We start from the raw sequence: 20962 nt of genomic DNA, 5'->3' as shown, positions 1-20962 counted from the left end.
TAAAATAGACCAATTACTGTGGTTTAATCACCAGGGCTCATCTTGGACAAAGCTTTAAAAAACGTTATCTTTGTGAATGATTTTTATATAGTATAATTGGCATAAAACACCCGCACTCATTTTGCGAGATTTTTTTGTGATTTTGTTATTGAATAAAAGGCATACGGCTGTTTGTATTTTCTACACACATGAAATGCATTATACAATGGCTTCCATCAGAAAGATTATTTAGCCGTGGAAGATAATGTAAAAAAAATGCGTGCAATATAAACTGAAGGAAGATAAATCTTTTTTTCAGCGGAAAGTAATTCCGGGTGTTTATTACAGGATCAAGTCCGCCGAGTTCACATCTGAAACGGGAAAAAAGAGGGAGTTTGTTTATCGAACTTCAAACAATCCCCAAACATAATATATGTCATTAAAATAGCAAACAATAACCTTCTATTTCCTCATTATATCACATGGTCCCCACAAGGTGCGACGGCGTCGGGGGACGTGTCACAGCACTGGATTAAAACGAATGTCTGCAGGTTATATATCACTGAGCATAAATGATCATGGATTTTCACGTATGATCAAGTAACATATGGTAGTTGATACAGTAGATAGATAGATAGATAGATAGATAGATAGATAGATAGATAGATATGAATAGTAATAATATACTATAAAGTGCAACAATGGTATGATGGAACAGAAATGTTTCAATATATGAAAGAAAAACGAAACGCATAAAGCAGTTGCTTGTGGTGTCGAATGGAGAGCATGCAGAGATTATGCCTCAACATTGTTTTGAGGACATTAGAATGTCCGCGGAGGCGCCGCTTTCAGCGGGGTGCACGGTTGACCGCCAGAGGGCGCCTATGCGCAGTTTGGATCGCGTTTCATATTTTATGCCAAGATTTACACAGTGATCCAACTTTTATGCAGCATAATGTGAAAATAAACGCCAGCTTACAATTTATTCCACGCATATTTATTTTACTTACCAAATTAATTTATTGGTATCGTTTGCCACGTTCTGGTAAGCAGTCTTAAAGCTTTTAAACAAAATCTTTACTTTTAGTAACGAAATGGAATATCTAAAGGGAATCACGCGTGAAATGTCGTCGGGTTACAGTTCACAGGTGGTTTACTTACCAAATAACGATCAAGTGCTATTGGTAACACGATTAAGCCGTTTTCTTCAAAAGTGCATGAGCGTATTCTATAGAGACAAGAGCTTCATATAAAGGTTGGATCGATCATATAAATATAAATATGAATAGTTGGATCGCACATCGGATCTATCAAGCTTCTCATTAAAAGTTCTTCCTTAAATAGCTTTTCATTTCTACTCATGCGTTTAAACGTAGGCTAATGCATATTCTACACAGTAATAAATAATGTCGTTCGAGTGTACCGGAATATCAATGCAAATCTCACTTGTAATCATGGCAATGAATATCATAATACATAATATCATCAACATTTATTACCTACGAATTATCATGTACACTGTTTATTTGAAACACAACTGATATCGATATATTGTACATTTTTCAAAACTTGCCTATTTGCTAACAGGAAACAAAAACAGTGCTGTTTAAATGAATACATTTTCTTCCCCAACATTCCTGATTTTGAAGTGCAGTGTAAATCAGCAAATTACGCTTGCTATGAAACCTTGTATAGCAATAACATAGATTCCCGAAGTCCCTAATCGGCTGATAGTGATTTTATAAACCGACAAAATATAGGCTACGTGAGAAACACTTTAGCTTACATGTTCAAATTCACGTATAATTTTGAAATTCGACAAAACTAATAGGCCTACGGAATAAATCGTTACATGTAAATTAATACTGGGAAGAAAAAGTATAGGTTTCGGTTTTTATAAAAATTCATCTAAAAACCGTGAAAACATCCTGAACTTTGATGCAGCCTAAACTTTGATGTTGTTTACTTCCTACATTAAGGTCTTTTTTAAGTTTAAGGTCAACGTTCAGCACAGATATTAAAGACATTATTGTTATCTTCACACATTTGTAGAATATAGATGTTCAAATACCGATTTAACTATTTAAAGTGTTTAGAAGTAAAGTTTCGCCCAGGATTCACGTGTCCGGACCGAGTTTCCCGGAACAACGGCAGAACAACGAGGTGCATCGCATAAGAACATAGACGGCAACAGGCGCGATGATGTTTCTCTATGGATCTGAGGGCACTGAACTGGGGGAACTGATCTGAGGGCACTGCTTTTGAACAGCGAGCAGACTGAATAACATGGCTCAGTTTCACTTTATGGGGAACTTCACATCACCCGATTCAAACCATCAGTTTAGACAAGTTCCCCACAACATGGTGTTTTCAGAAGGCAAATCATTCTTATACGGATTAAGACAACGTGTCTGAACTTACAGGATCGACCCAAATAATAAATGTAGCCTAAGCATATTTAAAGCGTTTTCCCCCGAAAAAATACCCAACTCGCAACTGCACAATTGCAAACACAATGAATTGCATCAAGACTCACGAAATGCAAGGGAAAATCCTATATATATATATATATTAGATAATTTATAGTTCGACATAATTGTATTGTCATTGTCAGAAAATCCCTTTCGAAAAGTTCAAATCTAAGGCAGACGGTCGTCTATAGGGGGCATCCTGAGTGACAGAAATTAACAGCATCCTGCAGATCTGTGGAGCTGAAAGGGGTCAGTCTATTCAATAGCGATGACTTTTGGCTCGCAGACTCAATGCTGCCCGGAGCGCCATGCAGGATTCCCGGTGTCACGTCCTGGGGCCACCGTCCCTCTAATTATTAATCACAATCATGAAAAAACAGGCTGTCTTATTTCCCAGTGTCCTGAGCAGAAACGGATAAATCACTCCTCACGCTCGCCGCCCCTGAGCTCCGGGCACCGCGCTCACTTCCCGCCCGGTCTCTCCAAAGCCGCGGCTCGTAGTATCAACCGGGTCCCTTGGGCACGGAGCGGAGACGGTGTGGAGGAGCTATTTATAAACGATCGGGGCGACCCAAAGGGACGGTGCTCATCTGGGCAAATCAGATAAAAGACAGTCCTGGTTAGACATACACTAACCCTAACATGGGGTTTTAAAAGCACCCACATTCCGCAGAATTTATAATATAGGAGTGTAACATAGTAGCCTATTTAGGATGAAATGCACACATTTCAACCAATTTCATTTCAACTAAAGGCAGGTGTCAAACCTCTATCTATCTACCTCTATCTATCTATATTATTATGATTATCATTATCATTATTATTATTATTAACAATAATAATAATAATAATATAGCCAGGGGCGTCAGTAGCATTTTGATTGTGGGGGGACACACTGGCATAAAACTAATATTTTATGTTAAATGTGGGGGGGTCCAAACGAATAATTATGAAATGTGAGGGGGGCACGTCCCCCTCAGATTTAATGGCGGCGACGCCCATGATTATAGCAATAAGGATAAGGATTGATCTGCCTGTCTATGGTAAATACGCAACATATACCCGCCCGTGACTGGTGACCCGGAGAGGCGCCGCTGCGGCACCGCCTGCTTGGGTAGGAGTCCACCCCCCCCAGCTCCCAGTCCAGTCGGCTAATTGCATCATGTCCGAATGAGTGAATGAGAGCGGCGTGCCAAGTGATTTATAGCCGCTCTTCGTGCGCTTATCTCCCCCCTGCCCGGGTGCGGAAAGGCACGGCCGCGGACGATAGCCTACAATGTACCGAAAACGGAGCGGGCGGGGGCCGCTCCTGTAGCCTTTGGCCGGGCCGCAGAAACAGCCTCCATTCAAAAGTTGCAACGTCCAGTGGAAAAATAAAGGTTGCGCCCCAACTATGAGCTGCCTGGAAGGAATTTGCAATGGCAGACATATTTCTGATAATGTCCGGGGGCCGCAGCAGTTACAGTAGCGCATGTCAGCCGATCTGAAAGATTAATGTTTAGCCTAGTTGACAATGCGATTGTCTGGCAAGAGGTTTTATTACTGATATCGTTAATTAAACTGGAGGCGAACTGCTTCGGGGGCCAATGTCGTATTACTGACTCCACACGCAGTTTGATCGAATCGGGAATTAAAGGCATAGCTCACGTACGTTACGCCTCTCCTGTCTACAACTGTTGGAAAAATAAGGATGTCTGCATTACACCCTAAAATACCAACAAATTGCGGTTTAATAGCTGCCAATCCGCAGCGATGGGGGGTTTTAGAGGGGGGTTCCAGCGATGTACAGCAGGTGAGCGCATCTCTGACTGCTTGGGATGTTTCACAACAGCTGCATCCAGCAGATCGAGCCCGATATAGGGACGGGCCGGTCTACACGTATCAAACATTTGCTCTTTCCAGTAGCTGTACTGCTTTGAAATAAACTTGGCACCGATCTGCTGTAGTTTGATCTGGATTAAAATAACTGGGAATTCTGGGAAGATGTGTCATACCTTGAATTTTTTTTTTATAAACTAGGTCAACAGTAATATAATCGTAATGTGACACTACGATATAATCAAACCAGATGGACAAATTATTACATAGCGATGGCTTTTTTCTAGTTGTTGCAGAATTAATGGGAATTCCGTATAAATTACGGCCTTTCTCCATTTTTCTCCAGTTATAGAGGAATATCTGCGTCAAAAATAAAATATCTTCCTGCCTGTGTGTTACCAAGGGAACACAGGTAGCTTTTGAGCATTATAAAATAAATTATTATCAAGCATTATGAAGGATTATAAAGCCTAATTTCAGGGTAGTATATTTCAGTCATTGTGATACTTTTTTCTTATATGTAAATGTCTTCCAGGTTTGAAGCTTGAATGTTTTTCTCAGCCAAACCCGTCCTCTCAAATTGCAGAAGCTTCTTTGCTTTGGCTCCCCAAAGGGCGACAGTCATGGTCTCAAGAGCAGGAATAGTCCAGGATTAAAAGAAGCTCAGTTCAGGTGGAGAGAATTAAACCAACAAACCCAGAAGCAAAGCCTTAGAGAGGGTCACCGTCCTGGCGGTAGCTGGAGCCCCCTGTCCGGGGAGGAGGGTCGGCTCCTGATTGGTGCGTCCGCAGGGCGTCCGGGATCCAGTACCACTCATACCGAAAGGTTCAGTTATCCCGGCTGCCCGCCACGGCCGCCCACTTCAAACGAGGCTTCCTGTTATCTCAGCCAGACGCCCCAGCTACTGGATACGCCACTACATCATGACATTTCCAGATTATCTATAGAGGTAGAAATACATAAATATAGAACCACAGTGGCTCGGGGAGGAGTTCTGAGACCTCACACCCCCAGGCTTGGGGTTTAAACCCCCCCTCCAGTATGTGTGGGTGCAATTTGCATGGACTTCTCCCTGTATTTATGCGAGGCGCCTCTGGGAACTCTGGCTTCCTCCCACAATCCAAAGTTAGATGAAGTAACGTCTCTAATTTGCCTGGAGTGTATGATTGTTTGTGTGAGAGTGTGTGCCCTGCGATGGATTCTGTCCTGGGTGTTCCCCCTGCCTCATGCTTTCTGGGATAGACTCACTGACCAATGCATAATCAACTTAGGAGATGGAAAATGGCACCTAACCTCAAACATGACTGGCTGATTGTGTTTGCTTCTCTGTTTTGATTGGATGATTGTATTTGCTTCTCTGTTTTGATTGGATGACAGTATTTGCTTCTCTGACCTACCTCCCTGTTCTGAAGTATCAAAATGAAGACTATCAGAGACTGAAAACACCATTGCCGCGTTAAGTCAAACTAAGAGCATCAACTGAGTAGAGTAAACGTTAGACATTAGAAAGCATCATCTTCTCATGATGGTTTCATGGTGCTCAGAATTACCGTTTTATACCAGGCATGTCCTCACAAACCCCCCCGGCAAAGTTACAGTAGCTAGCGAGTAGTCAGGAGATTGTAGCTAGCTAGGTGGCTAGCAGAACATACTACTTCATTGTTTCCTAAATTGTTTTAACAATTTAGTGTACTGACTGTTTGTGGGCAACAGGGGGCCCCCAATAAACTCTGAGGCCCAGGTCACAGAAGGGCTACAGTCCCGCCCACGCTGGTCCGCAGTCTGCCTGACCGCTCGCTTGGGTTGGGCATTTCCTTCATGTGGCTCATTCTGAGTGTTCGGAAGGTCAGGGTCCACCGTACGGTCATCTGGGCTGCCCCCTCAGCGCCGGTCCCAGAATTTCCATTTAATTTAACAATGCGGAGAGTGTCAACGGCTCTGCTCAAATTTGTCAAGTCTGGGATTTGGCCATAAACCAGAAAATCAAAGACATCCATCCATCTTTTGAGCACTTATCTGGAGCAGGATCACAACCAAAAAAATCCTTTTGGGTGCCTTTGGGGATAAAACCAATTGAATATTTCTTCACCTATTATGACTGGTAATTTAATTTACATATTTCTCAGAAATATTTTAAATATTCCGCATTTCTGTATTATTTAAATTAAAATGTTTGAATGCACGTAAATGTATAAGTATTTGGAACTGGGACATTTAATACATTACGTAGTGAATCATATTTTCTTATAGCAGAGTTTTTATTTGATATGTCATGATTTTTTTATGCTATTAGAGACAGCATTAATCTAGCCAGCAAGCTGCTAGCACCAACAGCAGTCATGTATCTCACCAGACCGTGTGACCCCTGATGTCATCTTGAACTCACAAACCTATTGGTCGAGGTCGGAGCAGGGGGCGTGGAACGCATAACATTCCATTGCACAGCTGACCCGTGACGCTTAAACATCTCCAACTAAATTTCGGTTCACCATTCTCCATCCAAGTGTTACGTTACATAAGGTAGCGCCTTTCGCGAGTCGCCGTTGTCATGGTAACTCTTCGCACACCACAATGTAATATTTTGAATGTCTTTGTGAGACTCCAAATGCTGATTTCCCCCAATCAAATGAAGTCGCAGTCGTTTTGATTAAATGAGTCAAATAAACCACGGATGCTTGTGGATATTTTTGGAGGTATGGGGTTATAAAAAATAAGTTCATCACTGTCAGCCCATCATATATGGCCTAATTGAATTGAGATGCATTTTTTTTGCCTTGAAACGCTTCATTACTCCCCCCCCCCCCCGCCACACACACACACAGCCTTCTGCGATGGAGGTATTATTTTAAGGTCTTACTGAAGTTGGAAGAATTCTCGACCAAACTCACCCCCATCTTCTAAAAATAGCCCCGAGATTAATTTAATCTTTGCCGCAGTTGTGTAACAGGGAGTGCATTTGTGCTCCGTTTCTGTCAATGAAGGAATAAGGAGCTGATATGTGGAGGCACTGTCCTAAAACTCCTATCATTCTGCTGCCATATGCCACTTAAACTCAAATTAATACGAAAAGAATCAGAAAAGTACAAGCTATTGCATGATACTACATGTTAGTTTATCAATCAGCCCCATTTATCCAGAGTGACGTCCTCTTTTTGAGGGCTGGTTAGAATCACTGGGCTGGCAGATTGATGCTGCTGGTCGGCCCCTGAACAAGGCCCTTAACCTCCAGGGGCCCTGGCTGAGCCCAAGCTGCCTCTCACTGGTATTATGTCCTTGTGCGTCTCATGGAGAACAAGATGGGATAACAAGTCGATTTTTAAATGATCAGGTGGGGTCACACAATCCATGGAGCAATTAGGGTTAAGGGTCTTGCTCAAGGCGCCCAAAAATGACATCACTCTTTTGACCATGAGACTTGAACCAATGACCTTCCAATCACAAGCGCAGAGTCTTAACCCACAGAGCGACACGACACTAATACCTGATCTCTATTATTAAATCATTTATCAGTATTGCATCTCAATTAGTTCTGAAAAAAGATAATTTAACATGAAATCCGGTCCTGTGTTTTCTCCAGTCCTTCCATGTTTTACCCATAACTTTGATGAATGAATGCGTTCTAGTTAAATTTCACTTTTTCTTTTGTTGGAAATATGTGTAGATCACCCAGAACAGGAAACAAAAATATCTCTGTAAGCTGTGAGAGCACAAACTGGAGTTGGACAGTTAGTAATAGCCTTTGGGGAATTTTTTTTACATAATTTGTTGTCTTCCAAAATAGCAAAAGCATTTGTCAGGCTGAGTGAACTAGTCTGGTGAGATTTTTTGGACGGATCTCCTACCATTTCTGGTTCGAACCTCTGGCCAAAAGTCAACAGTATTATATTCAGTGTTTGAGGAGAGGTTGGGTGAAAAAATGGACGCATTCTGTCGTTCAGAAAGGGTTTGAATCCAACACTGAATAAAATGTTTCTCATGGTGACAGCATAGAAAAAAGAGACCTTAATCCTTATTACCTAAAGACCTCTCAAATCAGATTATAGTGCCCTCGTGGACAGAGCGAAGTTGCACTCGCCGTCTATGCCGTGAAAAAACAGGCCTTTGAAATCGAGTCGTCTCTATCATTTCTGCACAAATGCTCTCTTCTGACCCACTGGGCTTCAGCTGAACCGTCAGGACTGCAGGCTGGGGGAATGCAGCGGGTTCTCAGTGAATTCGGTTAAGAGCACGAGTCGCTGGTTGTGACACACTTCTCCCGGGACTGTCACAGAGGCGGCGATTATCTTCCAGGGCAGATTAGGCAGATTGGCCTCGATGCCACAGGCAGGATGAGCTGTTTGTCAGAACCTGCAACTGGTGAGAACGCGCATTCCGGATGAATTTAGGTAAGTGGTTTGCCCTTAAAGCGAAACTGGAACTAAAGGGTCATTATTATTATTATTATTATTATTATTATTATTATTAGTAGTAGTAGTAGTAGTAGTAGTAGTAGTAGTAGTAGTAGTATTAGTAGTAGTAGTAGTAGTAGTAGCATTAGTGCTAGTATTATATCATTACTATTATTACTCCTACTACCACTACTGGTAACTACATAAGTTTCTAAGAACTGAAGTCTGTTTAGCATTTTGTGATATTCTGGATTTTTAAAACAATTTCACTGCTGAATTCATCATTCTTATTACATCAAAATTATACTAAAACTGATAATGAGAGGAGTGTGCATGAATTAAGTAAACATTACTAGTAAAAAGTAAAGGTGAGGAATTACTATGTGAATTTATTGGAGTCAATTCAGAATAGTGTCTCTTCAAATACGTTTAAGTATTGAAATATTACAATATAATAAATATACTGTGTACAAAATCAGAAATATAGTCCTGAAATATAAACTATAAAGTTATAAAATAACACATAACAATACTAGCAGAATCTGTGTTATATTTATGACACTTGTGCACGACTGACTGGGAGCATAATTGCGGTTCCTGTTAATTAGGAGAATAAACATTAAAACTTCTTCAAAAGCAAATCACTTACAAGTGAAATATTAAACAATAATATCCCCTCGTACATCACCCACGGCTGTTTCCTGCCGTTTCCTGTGCATCTGAAGTCGGGCTGTACAATGACAATGTCCATGGCCTCTGTGTCACTAATTAGGCGGCAGAATATATTAGCATCCTGGCCAATATCCAGCCCATTGTCTCATAAATCCAGCACAGAATCAAAGAGGCTCGGATAGGTAACGGCATCTGAGATCCAAGACGGGATGAAGCGGGCTTTGTTCCGAGGTGATCCGAAAGCGAACAGACCAGCACATTACTCTCTGAGCATCAGCAACAGCAGGCGGTCATACCTGGGGGACCCTAGCTAAATATCAGATAAAGAACAAAGCCGGATTTTATTTATACTTCACACGACGGAGGTTGGTAGTGAATGGTTCTGTGGGCCAGGCCCCGTGAGGGCTGCCGGTTCACATGTCACGGACAGAAGAGTAATATCACCATTGGGCCCTTGAGCTGGACTATTAGCCTACAAATGATTAAGAATCGTGTGATAAATAAAAGTAATGTAATACTGAAATGTTGTAAAGAAGCTGGGATCTGACCAGACAAACTTAAAAAAATGTCTCATTGTACTTTATAACTTTATAAACACTGAACTCCAGACAAACCTACAGCAGTTACGATCTGAGATTAACCCTGATTACACACAACAAATACAAAAATAACAATGCATCCATAAACGCTCATCCAGTGTAAAGTCATGGTGAGTCTGGAGGCAGGTGACTCCAGTGCAGAGTCATGGTTAGTCTAGAGGCAGGGAACCCCTGGTGTGGGATCACAGGGCAAATATTCACACATTATGCTAATTAGTGACACCCCATAACCATGAGTTATTGGTTGGAAGAAACCCCCACAAATGGAAGGCAATGCAAACTCCAGATAGAAAGAGTCTGGAATGGGATTCAAACCCATAACTTAATGGGTGACACTACAGTGCTACATAGATCTTATTGCACCAGCACTGTTCAACTGCAGTCCTTTTATCTTCCAGGTGACCAGTAAGTATGACCAGTCCCCAGATCCCCATACAGCAGGACCAGTCCTCCGGAAGCACACTCACCATGGGGTCCCGACACCCCTACCTCACGGAGCCCATAGCCTCCAAGCGCGTCAGCTTCTACAAGAGCGGCGACCCGCAGTTCAGCGCTCTCCGCATGGTCATCAACAGCCGCACCTTCAAGACCTTTGACGCTCTACTAGACAGCCTCTCCAAGAAGGTTCCTCTACCGTTCGGGGTGAGGAACATAACCACGCCACTCGGGGTGCATCCTGTCCGGACTCTGGAGGAGCTTGAGGACGGGAAGGCCTACATCTGCTCAGACCAGAAGAAGGTCAAGCCCTTCGACCTGGAGATGGCCAGCCGGAGGCTTCCTCCCTGGTATCACGCCCGTCCCATCAGTGCACGAAGCAGGACCCTACAGCTGACCAATCTGAAAGATGGGCGGTTCCTCGTGAGGGATGGCCCGGCGTTGCTGCGGACACCCAAGAGGCTTACAGTCTTCCGGAACGGGGATCCCGGGCGCAAACACACAGTGATCCTGGCGAGGAAGACTACGCCCACATTCGACTCCCTGCTGGACCACGTATCCGAGGTTCTGCGCTTTCACGTGGTGAAGCTCTACACCTCAGATGGCCGCAGGGTAGGCAGCCATGTTGCGTGTCTGTGACAGTATCTATGGGGGGTGGGTGAGCCCCCCTCCACACCATTCACTCCCCACTCCGCGTGTAGCACGCTTGCATATTCCCCATATTCCACGGGTTTCCCCAGAGAGACTGAGCACTCCAGTTTCCTTCCACAGTCCGATAGCTTGCAGTTAGGTGAAGTGGTTTCTCCCAATCTCCCATAATGCATCACTGAGGGTGTGTGTGTATGTGCCTGGTAATGGACTGGCAACCAGTCCACTGTGTCCCCCTGCTTTGTGCCCTGTGATGGACTGGCAACCCGTCCACTGTGTCCCCCTGCTTTGTGCCCTGTGATGGACTGGCAACCCGTCCACTGTGTCCCCCTGCTTTGTGCCCTGTGATGGACTGGCAACCCGTCCACTGTGTCCCCCTGCTTTGTGCCCTGTGATGGACTGGAATAGACTCCAGACTCATCACGGCCCGATGCTGGATAAGAAGAACACCATGTATGAGCTTTAAAAGGAATATTTATTTAAAAGGGATAGTTTGTATGAAAACTCTGAAAGTCTAAAGTAGTGTAGAGAGAAGATACTCATTTTGTGAAATATATTAAATAAACCAATTCCAGCATATTGTTTAACAAGGCATTTGTCAGTGATTCAGGGAATAAGGGCAAGTTCTTTTAGACATTTAGGGAAGTTAAGGCTAGTTTTACTATTAGAACAAAGATCCATCCATCCATCCACCCACCCAGATGGGCTTTAACCTAGATGGGATACCAGTTCTTCACACAACACATACAGAAAGATTGTAATATATGCACCTGTTAATAATTGCAACATGTAACAACATGTATCCCTTAAGTATGTAACATTCCGATGATGATGATGATATAATACAGAATTGGATAATATATGACTATATGAGTCGTTACATCCTAGCGTCTGTAAATGTACTTTAAATGATTTTATCAAAAATATAACAATATAAAAATATATATAAGAAGCTTCACGTTGTCGGTACTACATGCTACAACTATGTCAAAATGAGCCTCACAACCCTGTGCATGAGCGATAATTGAAAAACATAATCCATGTACCACCAAGTATAAGGGGTGATGTCCATTGTGATGTCATCACGGTGCTGTCTGAATGGCTGGGGTCCCTTTTTTCCCATTTCTGGTCATTTAATTTCTTTAATTCAGTGGTAAACTTTTTTTCACAGGGTCCCCCTTAGACCTGATACTGTACGTCTGTCCTCACCTTCACCCCCCCCCCCCCCCACCCTCCACACACACACACACACACACACACACACACATACACACTAACCTGGTGTCTGTATTACTTTCATTTGTTAGTGTCATATAATGTGTACAGGCATATAACATATTTCTAAAGGTTGCATTTTTATAAATAAATTTTTACAAATAGATCTACCCCCACGATTTCCTTTGCAATGCCCCCCCACCCCCCTCCACAGACCTGTGCTGTAACTGACATACCTATCACTGCTTTTTAGGATTTTTTCAATTCACTGATCGCTTTCTAGCTCATGCGCTGTATTCGCTGCAAATTTTCCTTTTCGCTTAATTTACATTCGGGCTTCAAAAGGAATGTGAGAGGAAGCAGAAAGACCCAAACAACTAAAATTACAAAAGGAGTTACAGATAACAAAACGCCGTAAACAGATTGTCCAGATGGCGCGGGGAGGGAACAATTGTGATGCGGGCGAGCGCGGTACGTGAGGTATACACGCATGGTGAAAATGCAACGCGATCATGGTGAAAATGCAACGCGATCAGCCCTGAACTGGCATGATCTGCTCTTAAACAGCCACCTAGAGGTGCCCCTCACACCAGCAGCATACCTCTCATCATCGTCATGGACACTGAACGTGGCTGGAGAAACGCACAGATGCGCTGAGACTACAATAACCTGCTTTTGTGTGACTGTGTGTGTGTGTGTGTGTGTGTGTGTGTGAGGGAAGTCGCAGCCATATGGACTCGACGCTTGACTCGGCTCGTCTGAGTGAGTGTGAATCCATCTGTGCACAGATGGCTGAGGAAGTTGGTCAGATCGTGTCCGCGTTACGTGACGCCCCCCCCCCCGCTGAGAGCGCCGCCGTCCCCTTACCGCCTCCGTGGGGTGGGAGGCAGGAAGCGCCACAGTTGTCCCAGGGGAGACCTGAACCCAAATAATCCCAACCCAGTACACTAACCCTAACAACCTTAACATTGTAAACCTATTATTATTATTATTATTATTAATAAACCTAATAACCCTAATGTTGTATCATAACATTATACTCTAACCCTAACCCAGTTCTATAACCCTATACAACAACCCTAATAATGTACGCTAAAGATAACCCTGTATCCTAACCAGGTACCCTATACCCTAACCCAGTACACTAACCCTAATCTTGGACCCTAAGCCTAAACCCTAATCTTGGACTCTAACACTGTACCCCAACCCAGTACCATTACTCTGAATATGACAGCAAAGCATTCAGCTGGGCCAGTAACTAATATGTCAATAAGTTTTTTATTCAAAAGAGATTGGTGTGTAATCCCTGTTCATGCAGCTGAGGGCGCTGTGTAGCTCCCATTCACTCAATTGACAATGCTGTATATCTATCATCCATCCATCCATCCATCCATCCATCCATCCATTCATTGTATCCTGATCAGAGTAGCAAGAGATGTATTACATTAATTATCTTATCTGCTGTATGCACTATAATGGATATGTCTCAGTTTTAGAAAACAAATAAAAACAAAGAAAATCTAATTCAGCTGATTATCTACTTTCCATAACCGCTTATCCAGAACAGGGTTGCAGCGAGGGCCAAATTTAGGATGTGGGTAATGGAGGTGGTTTGTGGCCCGGCGGGTTAGGATGTTGTGCTTGTGACTGGAAGGTTGCTGGTTTAAATCCCACGTTCAGAAATACTTTGGAAGTGTTTTCACAGTTTGGCCCTTGAGCAAAGGTGACACCCAATAGCTGCATGGAATGTCTGTCCCTGCTTTCTCACAGTGTGTGTGGCTTTGGATAAAAGTGTCAGGCGAATAAAATATAAGTGATGGGTCACAAGCCTCCCTTACTCTGAGTATCAGGCAGAGATTGTTTGGCTGAAGAAAACAGCCGACCTTTCACATTTGTTCTTACATCCTTCATGCGTTTCGCAGGTCAACAGCCTGCCAGCGCTGATCATGAGCTCCGGGATTCTGGTGGCTGCAGGACGGGAGAATTTCAAGCCGGGAAGCTACAGCATCCAGAAACCAGCCCCTCGCACCCGCAGACGCCTGGTCAACCACCAAATGCAGCGGCACAGAGTGCAGGTCCTGACTCGTAAGTCTGCGTTTCGTAGGAGCTACAGAGAGTCGAGCATTCTGACGAAAACAGCATTTAAGTCTCATTTAGAGGTTAAAATGTGACATTGGTGAATGCTGGTTATTTTCAGAAATAATTAGCTTTGCTAGTGTCAAATGCACAGTAGAGGCATGGGTATCCTGGCAGATTCACGGGGCCCGGCATGTCACAGGGGACATTGAATACAAAAAAAAAAAATGATAATGGGTGGTGGGAGGGAGGCAAGGTAACATTTTGTCAGGGGGACCAGAATTTCTACTTTTACCTCAGGCTAGTAAACAGTAGTTTGAATAATTATACATAATATAAATGTGCCTGTACTTCAAACCACTTGATAGAGGAATGATTTGCTTTATGAGGTCTGATAGTGTGTTGTCCAGCTGACTGTATCGACTTTGTAGTCTGTGTCCTGGAGATTAGAAGAAGCAAATAGATATGTTGTAGATAATCCCAGTAATCCCATGCTTGACCCATTTACTCTCCTCCCTTGATAGGATGCACTGGAGGATGGATGGATGGATGGATGGATAGATAAATATATAGATAGATAAACTCTCTTTTATTATTAGAATAATGATAATTATTATGAAGAAACAATCAATGGTCATTAATTATGTAGGTAGTAATATAACCTTTTTCTTCTCTCCTTGCTCTGTTTGGAATATCATCACTACATCTCCAAAACCTCCTGCCCATTCTCCATCACCTCCATCCATGAAATGACACTCTGAATCTGTCTGCGTGAAGGGAAGAACAAGCTCTTGTCCAGAAGTTCAAAAGCAAGGAATTTCTCAAGGGCGTCCGAGAGATACATTGCAAACCAGATCAGCAGCTCGATCACTGGGAGCTTGTTTGAACTCCCTAGCAACACTGTAGGGTCAGTAGACACGGGAACCAACAACCAGTCGCAATCCATGGAAGCTGACACCTGCAGCTACATGGAGGGTGATCCCATCTTGCCCCCTGATGATGACATCGAGAAGTCCTTCCGCGTCAACTCAGATGGGAGTATGACTGTGGAGATGAAGGTACGGCTGACAGTAAAGGAGGAGGAAATAGTTCATTGGACCACCACCCTGAGCAGATCCAGTGTGGCCAATCAGCTGAAAGCAGGCTGTATCCCTCAGAATAAGCCTATCTGCAGCACGCCAGACTCTAATGCCATCTCAACCAAAGGACCTAATGACAAAGTGGGAAAACATGAATACATGTCCAACAAAGAGATCGATCTCTCATCTTATGGAAACGGAAGGTGCTGTGATGAGGTGGTAAATGATATTAGCGGTGTGACCGGGAACTTGGACCGACTGTCTTTGAGGAGACAACCGACTCCCGGGCCTCGAGGCATTCAGAAGCGGCTGGCTTCAGTGGAAAGCATCAGAGACGTGTCTGCAATAGACAACCAAGATAATATGGTTGGAACATGCACTTACTTGGAGGAAACTGGCAGTTATGAAGTTACAGAAAAGTACCACATGGTGAGGGAATGTAGCAGCTGGCCCATCTCCAAACCTAGAAAAGATGGGTCTATGGAAGTGAACAACAATAGCCCAGGAACCAATGAAAAGTCCTCCAGTGTGGCTGAAGTTCTTCAGATACATAACAGTGGAGAGGAGATAACAGAGACGATGCTGAAATTATATGAACAACAGAGCTACTGTGGCAGCTTTTGTGAGAACATGCCGTGGAGCCAGTCTGCGTGTGGGTCATTGTGCAGACAGCAGTCCTATGCAGAAACAGCAACTTGTTCCTCAAGCAATTACTATGAGATGGAACTGCAGAGGCCTTACACCTGCTCAGAAGCCATAATTGGGCAGAAGAAAGACGAATTTCCCCTGTGGTCAGATCTCACCCAAAGTCATGATTTATCCTCGATTAGCAAAGGTAAACCAGATACACTGTATATGAATTCTTCAGGAATGTTAGTCAATGACAAAAAGTACCTCTCAGGAAAAGCCAAAGATGACTCAGCACTGCTTTATCAAAGAATGAAGAATAAATCATTGAGGGCAAAAACAAGCAGTGTCCCCCAGAGCACAGGTTCGGATAAAAAGCAAAAGGAGAGTAGTGTGGATGTAAAGAAGAATAAGATGGTGAAAGCTGGTCCTGTGGCTCAATCAGCTTCTGGAAAATGGGTGGAACAGTTAAGCAGAAAAAATGGCCACCAACCAATTAAAAAACAGAAGGCAGCAAAGCTGTCGCCTCTCTGCAGATCTCACTCAACTGTCAGAAAAGATGTGGCCGACTGTGTAGAGAAAAGCCAGCCAGAAGCAAACCCACATATAGCTATGGCAAGCAATGTTCAGGTAAACAAAAAACCTAAGGTTGTTTTCCAGTTAGAAAGTGAAGATGAAATTTCTCCAGAGGTGTCAGAAGTAAACTACAAGGTCAACAAACCTGTCATTGCAGAAATGCTATCTTCTGAAGGAAACTCTGCTGAAGAGTCATCATCACACATTCCAGAATTTGAGAGCTTTGCGCAGCTGTCAGGTGACCATGGGCACAAGGTGGATGACTTGTGTGCCATCAATCAAAGCAGGTGCCTCAAACCCAGTGAGGGTGCAGCCAGAATGAGATGTCATAGGACGTCCATCAGGATACCAGCTAAGGATGAGGACACTTTTCTGTCCAGGATGACAGGACCGTCAGATGTGAGGAATATCTTACAGCAGCTGTATCAGTCACTTCGAGCGATTAGGCAAAGCTTGCAGCAAAAGCAACCCTCCTGCTTAGAAAAGTCACAGAGTTTGCCAGACTTTTCTTCCCATGTGACATCTACTATTGACTCTTCCTCCAAGATGCTCCAGGCTTTTTTCTCTATAGTGGCTGCCAAAGAAGGTATTTCTGACTTTGTCACCGATGAGACGGATGCAAGAAATGCAAGCTGTACTGAAGCACTGAAAGTGATGGAAGCTTTGAAGAAAATAGTCAGCATTGAACATGCAGAAGAGCTGAAGGCCAATCTGACAGAACTACAAAAGTCCACATCTTTGCAACTGATGCAGAGTTGGGGAGCTTTTCAGGAATTCAGTGACAAGATAGAAAATCTCTTGGATGATTCTGACCTTAAATGTTTATTTACTCCATGCCCAGAAGGCTATGATAACCAGGTAGGACAAACTTTAGATAATCACGAGTTAGTAGCACAGGTCAAGATATCTGAAAAATATCAGGATACATTGTCTGCCTTTGCTAATGCAGTGGCTGCCTGTGAAAATCTGGATGAAGAGTCAGCAGAATATACTGCAGCATTAATCAATGATATAGTAAATCACACTTCTGAACCAGTCACAGAAGAAGAAAGCATCAGTTCTTCAGAATCCACCCTTAAAGATGAATTACTAAATGGCTTTTATGACCATAAAACCTCTGGTCTTGGTCTTGGTGTTCAGATACTTTCCAAGAAAGATACTTCTGTGGTTTCAGAACTGAAAAACCACAGCAACACACACAAAAGACAGAATAAGACAGTGGATCAGAAGATAAGACACAAAAAGAAATCACTTGATACCAAAGAACTGACTCCCTGTCTACAGGAGGAGGCTGTTTGTACTGAAGCACAGGACAGCTATGCAGAAGAAGACATTCACATTGAAGAACGTACATGCTGTTTCAACAAGGAAACAAAATATCCAGAGGAAAAGTATAGATCCAGCAAAGAGGAAGCTCTTTGCAGAGAAGAACATGATTACTGTTTGGAAAGCAAGTCGAGTTCTGTAGCAGAGCGAGATGGATTTGCTGAGGGAGAAACTAACTGCTTGCGGCAAGAAGAAGAACGGAATGATATTTCTGCAGAAAATGAAATTGTTTCTGCAGAATGGCAGGATGGTTGGGGAGCAAAGCAAGTTAACTGGCTGAAGGATATGGAGCGCGATGGGGAGAAGGACAGCTCTTTTGGACAGAAGTGTATAGAAAAGCAGGTAGCTTTTGAAGGAGAGAAGATTAGCTATGGACAGCAAATCGGAGCTGGAGAAGTGCAGACAGACTGTGAAGATAAGCAGATTGGCTCTGGGGCAGAGAGGGACAGTGATATAGAAATAAAGGACAGCTGTGACAAAGAGCTTTGCGATGCAGAGCAATTCACAAGTTCGATCAGCTGCACAGAAGAGGAGGCTTCCTGTATAGAAGGAACCTTGGTATCAACTGAAGATGCTACATATGACAATGAGGAGATGATAAGTGAGGAATATAAAGCTTACAGAGAACAGAGGAGAAAAACACAGAAGTCAAACACTGTAAGATACCAGGAGACATCGGCTAGTTCTGAGCAAGAGCTTGATAACCTTGCAGAGCAGACTAACCATGTTTGTCTTAAAAAACTTTCACATGTCGGTAATGCATTAGACCAGATTACCATGGTAAAAAATCAGGATAGTAATGTAAGAGAGGCAACACACCATGGCAAGTTTTGGGGGAGCCATGAAAAAAGTCAGGTTAGCTGTAGAGAAAAGCAGAGTATGTATGTGAATAGACCGATAAATGTACAGAGTTCTACTGAACACAGTAATAGCGTTCATCACTCTGCCCAGATAGATGTGCCAAAAACCTCAATAACTGATCATCTATCTAATGTTTCTAACATTTCCACTGATCAAGCTAAGATTGAGGCGTTCGTGAGAGAAACCACTGAGGTTTGCCAGAAATGTGTCGATAAGAGTGTGAATGAGATCCATTGTGTCATGAAGAATAGTGAAGAGCAGAAACCCAACCAGAGGCACGGGAGCTTCAGGGTATCTCAGTCTGTGAAGACACTCCAGTCCTTATCAGACACAACAAGCTCACTATCATCCTCCTTAGCTTTTAGCTATGACTCCAAAGGTACCTTAAAGAAGGATCATGAAGGAGCCAGAGTCAAGTCAATTAAAGAAATGTTTTTAGCTAAAAGCAACACTAAGATCCTCTATGATCACAAACAGCTTCCAAGTCCTAACACATCAGATTCATCCGACTATGTGCCAGAGACGTCAGACAGCGTCAGACAGTCATCCACTAGTGTGTCCACGGAAAGTGGCGAGGATGACTGTGGTAGGAGGTCTATCGCGAAAGGCTACGTGAGAAGGACAATCGAGAGACTCTACGGGAAGAGCGAAGCTCGTGTTGAAGAAGCTGCTATTGGGATGAAAGGCAAACGTGAAGAGAGCTCGGGAAATAACAGCGTGGGCAGTGAAATGTCCGCATCCCATGAAACAAAGACTAAAATAACGACTGACCTGTCCTACTTCAATGCAACCAACAGCTCTGATGTTTCTAACGATAACCCACAATGCATTGCCATAAATGGGCAGGTGGAAAGGAGTGCTGATGTCCTCAATGAACGGGGCCTTCCGGGTAATCAGCTCAGCAGAAACCCCCCCAGAGAGATGCTGGGGACACAGAGAGGTAAGGAAGCGAGACCCAATGAAAGCAGGCTGGAGAATGGGGATGCCGAGGTACCGTATTCCCATTTCGGAAACCAACAATCAACCTTGGCTGCCGTATCGTCCTCAGACGTTGGGGAGCTTGTTGAGCCAGAGATTCCAAAGTGTACCTATTTCAACCTACAGCACGGCAGCGACTCGGACCCCTTTCAGGACGACCTCAGCAGCAAGAGCCAAAATGGGGCAAAAACTGATGATACAGCACTAAAGAGGCAGGATCCCAAGCCGGCTGATGGGGAGCCAAAAATGTGGGGGGGCCGAAACGGCTTCCTCCCCCAGCCCCCGGCAGTGTTCAGAATGCCGGACAACAAAGTGCATCCTGCACCCAGGTCAACGGCGGCCCAAGCTGTCGTCTTACAGCCACCCAAGAGTGATTTCAACAGGCCGATTGACGAGCAGGACACTCTGGAGATGCTACACTTCATATGTGGACAGCACTGTCCGATTCTGTAACCTGATTGTGCAACGGTGGCAGCTACTCGTTCAAAAAGAGCCGACAGCGAAGACTGAGAGTCAGAGTCACCTGTTTGCTAAATGCTAAATGGAGCGAATCCATATCACTAAGCACTATGAAGTCCTGCAGATATTTGGTGCCTGACCTGTTTTGTCTGTATAATTTGACTGAGCTCTTCTATAAAATGTGGTAGGATTGTTTTTTTACAACTTCAACTGTGCAGGAATTCACTGGAAATAGAAACCTGCAATTGTTAAATATCTAGAAATATGTGCTTTTTATATGAATTGATTTGTTTTACTTATTTATTTATTCCTTTATTTATGCAGGCTTTGCCAGGTCTAAAAATATTTGCAGAGCATTTTACGTAAGGGTTTATATAAATGTGAGCAATAAAAACAATTGCTTATCGGTTTTCTTTTTCACTCAGAAACCAGCATTCCCATTGACAAAATGTATATTTTTTATGTTGGTAGTTTGAGAATTTTTAAACATACTGTACATTAATATGATGGTAACTTACCTAGTTCTTGTATAGTTTTGTGAGTTTTAAAGTAATTATCATTTATTCATTATATATTGGATCTGGATGCGATTTCTCATATATAAACTTACCTATTTCTTGGAAATTTGAAAACAGACCATTATCAGATATATTCTGTTATATGGGCTGGCGTGTAGCTCCTGTGTCCGGAAGGTTGTGGGTTCACATCCCACGGTTGGCAGAGTTTAAACCTACTAGCTGACCCTGCTCTCAGAC

At 43.3% G+C, this 20962-nt stretch overlaps 1 protein-coding gene across 1 annotated transcript; it reads left to right on the top strand.

Moving 5' to 3' along the window:
* The first annotated feature begins 10338 nt into the window (after window positions 1–10338).
* Window positions 10339–20201, top strand: LOC111857744 (oxygen-regulated protein 1). The gene is made up of 4 exons (XM_072711702.1): window positions 10339–10974; window positions 14148–14310; window positions 15079–16002; window positions 19270–20201. The coding sequence occupies exons 1-4, from the start codon at window positions 10339–10341 to the stop codon at window positions 20199–20201; spliced, it is 2655 nt and encodes an 884-aa protein (XP_072567803.1).
* The last annotated feature ends 761 nt before the right edge of the window (window positions 20202–20962 follow it).

The sequence above is a fragment of the Paramormyrops kingsleyae genome, chromosome 4 (assembly GCF_048594095.1).
Source record: "Paramormyrops kingsleyae isolate MSU_618 chromosome 4, PKINGS_0.4, whole genome shotgun sequence".
Taxonomy (NCBI): domain Eukaryota; kingdom Metazoa; phylum Chordata; class Actinopteri; order Osteoglossiformes; family Mormyridae; genus Paramormyrops; species Paramormyrops kingsleyae.
The sequence above is the reverse complement of the archived record's forward strand: the minus strand, read 5'-3'. Positions and strand labels throughout refer to the sequence as shown.